The sequence below is a fragment of the Chiloscyllium plagiosum genome, chromosome 13 (assembly GCF_004010195.1).
Source record: "Chiloscyllium plagiosum isolate BGI_BamShark_2017 chromosome 13, ASM401019v2, whole genome shotgun sequence".
In the NCBI taxonomy this organism is placed as follows: Eukaryota; Metazoa; Chordata; class Chondrichthyes; order Orectolobiformes; family Hemiscylliidae; genus Chiloscyllium; species Chiloscyllium plagiosum.
This window is the reverse complement of record NC_057722.1, coordinates 60,079,612-60,084,394: the sequence shown is the minus strand read 5'-3', so window position 1 is coordinate 60,084,394 and position 4,783 is coordinate 60,079,612. Positions and strand designations below refer to the sequence as shown.

The 4,783-nt window shown below is 39.6% G+C and overlaps 1 protein-coding gene across 1 annotated transcript in view; it reads left to right on the top strand.

Moving 5' to 3' along the window:
- Window positions 1-4,783, top strand: part of LOC122555635 (deleted in malignant brain tumors 1 protein-like) — a 122,536-nt gene that overhangs the window by 89,176 nt on the left and 28,577 nt on the right. The window contains exon 15 of the mRNA XM_043701633.1: window positions 3,549-3,854. Coding sequence (XP_043557568.1) covers window positions 3,549-3,854 — 306 coding nt within the window. The remainder of the gene's footprint in view (window positions 1-3,548; window positions 3,855-4,783) is intronic.

Here is a 4,783-nt window from a genome sequence, read left to right as displayed (position 1 = left end):
TTCTCCTGTTCCTTGGATGCTGCCTGACCTGCTGCGCTTTTCCAGCAACACATTTTCAGCTCTGATCTCCAGCATCTGCAGCCCTCACTTTCTCCTTAAAAGATATAGCTTCCCATTGTATTCTCCACACAAACACATAGCTATCCATTCTGGACATTCTGAAACGTTCTCATGTACATTTAAACATTTAAACATAAATAAAAATTACTCACCAAACAATAATAAGGACCAGAGGGATTCCTCTGTTTCTGAATCATATCCTCCCACTTAATCAATCGGTCTCCTGGTACATATACACAGGATAAACAAAGTCAGCACTTTGGAGACGCTTTTAGAAAGCAACTTATGTTTGCCATGATCCTGGATACTTTACAATAGACAAAATTTTTTATAGCACTGTGCATAATACTTCACCAAGGATTAGGTGGGAAAGGCAAATTGCTCATTAATTATGGGCCATGAATAAGTTGAGGCCTTCATGACAAAGTCCAGATTTGGTGTGATAACATTACTGAAATATTATGAAATAATTTAGTTCCTGATGTAATTTATTGCTGAATCAGCCTTTGGTATCTTGAACATCAGAATGGTGAGGTGCAAGCTTGAAGAAACTAAATGCATGATCGTCCCAAAAAATAATAACTACTCTTCATGCTCTATGCAGATTGTCACACTTAAACTGCATAGTGACAGCAAATGCAATTTAAAGTTTTATGCAAATGGAGCGTGCTTTGTTTGGTGTATGAAGAACAATGTAACCAACAACTAGAACTCTTTGTGCTTTAGAATTCACTAGTAGACATATATAGAATTCATGGATTTTATGACTTTCTATGTAATGTATCAATAGTTTTGTTATGCAAAGGAAGTGTGGTGCAATGATAGTCAATGCCTAAGCTTTTCCTGCAGTCTAACAGTATGGTCTCTCATACCAGGTTAAAAAAAAATCATTCACAATCTCTCAGAAAATATGTATTTATGATCTCTCAGGCATCATGATAGTGAGTTGGCATAAATATTAATCTTCTTGTTAACATGCCTTGTACATTGCAACCACGAAGACTGGCTTGAAATCTGTCAATGTTTTCTTCATGACACTGATTTCAAAGCAACACAGTAGACTCTTAGAGTCTTACAATATTACAGCACAGAAAGAGGCCCATCAGTCCATCGTAGCCCTTCATTCATCAGACTCCTATCTACTCTAATACATTTTGTCAGTACGTCGCCCACAGACTTGTCTACTTTATCATTTCAAGTGTACATGAAGTTTAATTTCAAATGTTGTGATGATTCTCACATCTAACATTCCTTTTGACAGTGCATTCCAGGTAGCTACCACCATCGGAGTGAAAAATATTTTTCGTAAATCTACCCTAAAACACCTTAGATCTACATTCTCTCATAAGGGGAAAGGTTCCTCTATCTGCCCTTTCTGCCCTTTGTAACTCAGTTGGATGACCATCCCATTTTTTTCTGCTGTAAAGCAAATAACCCAGCCTGACAGTCTGTTCTCATAGAGAAAACATTCCAGCTCAAGCAACATCCAGGATGTATAATAATGGTAAAATAACGCCAATTATATGAAGAATCGTGTCAAAAATTGTTCACAATCCTTCAGCAATTAAATAGGTGACTATGCAAAATTGTTGACAATTTGTCCTCTTGACTTCCAATGTGACTGTGATTGAGATGAAGCACATGCTGCCCTTCGTGTCTGTTCTTTATGAGATTTACTGCAGGTAAAAAGGCCCTTCAGCTTGTCATACACCTGTTACCATGCATGCATTGACTAACATCCTCTTTTCAAGCACTTAATTCATAGCGTTATATTTGAAGGCATTTCAAGTATTCACCTAAATGAGTTCTTAGCTGTGGTGCCAGTTCCTGCCTCCACCACCCTTGCAGGCAGTGAATTGCATTTACCCACAACCCTAAGAATGAATTCTTTACTCATCAAACCCACCGTAAACCTCTTGACCCTGACTTTAAAGTTGTAGTGCAGCCTGTTGACCCAACTACTAAGGGGATAATTTCTCTCTATCTACCTGTTTATGCACTTCAGATCTTTGTGTATTTCAAACAGATCTCCACTTAGCCTTCTCTGCTCTGAGCAAAGCAGCAGCTCAGACAGCATCGCCCTGAATCTCCTCTCCATCTTCTCTGGTGCAATCATATCTTTCCTATAGTGTGACAAACAGAACTGCACATAAGACTATGGGGTCCATGGACCGTGTTTATATTGGTGTGGGCATTTGCATTCCCTTTTTAGATATTTGAAAAATCTTTCATTGTGTTTTACATTGCAGTTTTCCCCACACTCCTGATCTTTGGACATCTGGTACAGAGAAGAGTGGATTGATTAGAGCATCTCCTCATGGGTTTGCTCCTTATTATGGCCAGGTCAGCTGTAAATAGGCAGCAGACTATAGTGGGGGTCATACTTGCTGACTGTCTGCCCCTCTTTTGCAGTGCCCTTGGAGGAGGATCAAGTTGTATCCACCACTGCTCTGGATGCCTTCAGAGAGAGGTGGGCACCGCAAGAAATGCAGTGCTTTCTTTCACCTTCCAACTCCATTTTGATTTAGTTCCTTCCAGCTCTCCCTGCAACAACTATCCTGCTACCTTTGATGGTTTACATTGCCCATAATGGGTTTTGCTTGTAAATATTCACTTGGTCACTAGTGGTGGTTACTACATGAATAAAACAAAGAAAAAGAGTCACGGTTGGAATTTTAGAGGTTGGAAAGTCATTCAGTTGTGCGCAAAAAAAAGCTTGACGATCATTTATTCGGGGACTATGACTCTCATTTTAGTTTCAATTTGGCTGCACAATAAGCATGCATTGGTCATTCCAATAAACAGAGTTTCACTCTTCTTGTTCCAGATACAGGCAGTCCAAGTTGTGCCATACCTATTGACCATGTTGTACCATTTGAGTCAGTCATATCACATTTTGAAGATTAATAAAATGAAGTATTTCCAAAATGAAATTGTAATGCAATTATGGTCAGTAGCACAGATGAAGAGGGCAAAAACAGGAACTTCTTTTTCAGTAATTCTGCCCATAACACAAGCACTCAGTGGGAGTCATGAAAGATTTCAGAGAGAGTGGTCCAGCCAAAATCTGTGAACACAGCAGCACTTTGAAACAAATTGCATTAGTACAATGAAAACTTTAATAATCTGGCGAATCTGTGCAACTAAAGGTCAAGTCGTCATTGTCCTCCCATACTTTGGTACTGCACTCTCAGTGGAGAGAGACAGTTGGTAGTGGTTTAACCTGCCTGTCACCACGTCTCAGTCAAGGGGTGAAGTTGAGAAGGAGAATCCTTCATGATAACCTTAGCCAGTGCAGGAATCAAACAGCACCATCACTCTGCATGTCGTCAACCTCGATGCCGTCCAACCAACTGAGCTAATCGACTCCGATGAATCTGTGTAATTATTGCGTCAAATTATAAAGATTCCAAGATGCTTTCTTCAGTTCAGAAGAAAGTTGGGAGAGCTTTGCAAAATTAATCTTTTTTCTCCTCGACTTTTAACAGAGCTCAGAAACCCCACATTGTTGGGGCCACACGCGCCATGTGGTGGGATATTGAAGGTTTATGACCGAGGTCAATGGAAGTCCGTTTGTAGTAATTCGTGGGATTCAGCTGCTGGAGAGGTTGTCTGCAAGCAAATTGGCTGTGAGTTTTATCTCTCAGGACAGGTACATCCCATCCCACATGGACCTGCCTTCCTGGATAAGATTCAGTGCAAAGGAACAGAATCTTCATTGTCGGAGTGTGCGCTCAGTCCTTCCGGCCAGCAGAAGTGCGATACTGAGATGAGTGTCATCGTCATCTGCAACGGTATTTATGAATTGCTTATTAATGTTGACTATTTCTGTGAGCATACTTTATCATATGGGATTAGCCAGGAATATGAGCGGAAATCCTTGAAGATCACGCTACCAATAATGCTGCTTTGGTAACAGGATGTTGGACTGATACCAATGCTGGCAGATGTGTCTTCTTGCTTATACATCTCACTCAGAGTAGAGTAACACGATTCCTACAGCACGGAGAAAGGCTCTTTGGCCAAACTGCTCGGTGCCGACCAAAAGTACAAAGTACAGGAGTACAGTGAAAAGTTCATAATGTTACTAAACAAGGTGCTATTTCATGCACAAATTAACTAGATACACATCTTAAGTACAAAGTAGATTAGGTACAAAAATAGAGTAACAAAGAGAAAAGCTATATAACTCAATTACAGTTATCATAGTGTCAATTAGGGAGATGAACAAAAGAAGACAAACGATAACCATTACATTCTTTCCCTTTTTATATTTTCCAACGAATAGCGATGATACCACCGACAACATAATCCAAAAATATCGAGGATGCTGCAGATCATGTTGAGCAATCATATCCCATAAATTCTGAAAAAAAACTTCAAGAGGCTTGAACTTGTGTACCATGTTTGCTGCTTATCGTGTTATACATCAAAATTTGCTGATGCCAGCTAAAGCTATCTGTGTGACATGAAAAGTTGGTGTGTCTGCCGCATACCAAAGTTTTTTTCTTAAAGTTGTCAGCGACTGTTGCATTTAGCAAGGAACTGATGTGGTTGAACGATACACAAAATTTGGCTGTCTCTTTTAAAGGGAAGTGGCAAAGAAGAGTCATGCTCAATTTTAAATCAGACTATCTGCCAGAAATAAATTTAATTTATCTTAACTTCAACTGTTAAGCTGGAGTACCATTAAGGTGCGATTGCACTTGAAAAGTATGATTCA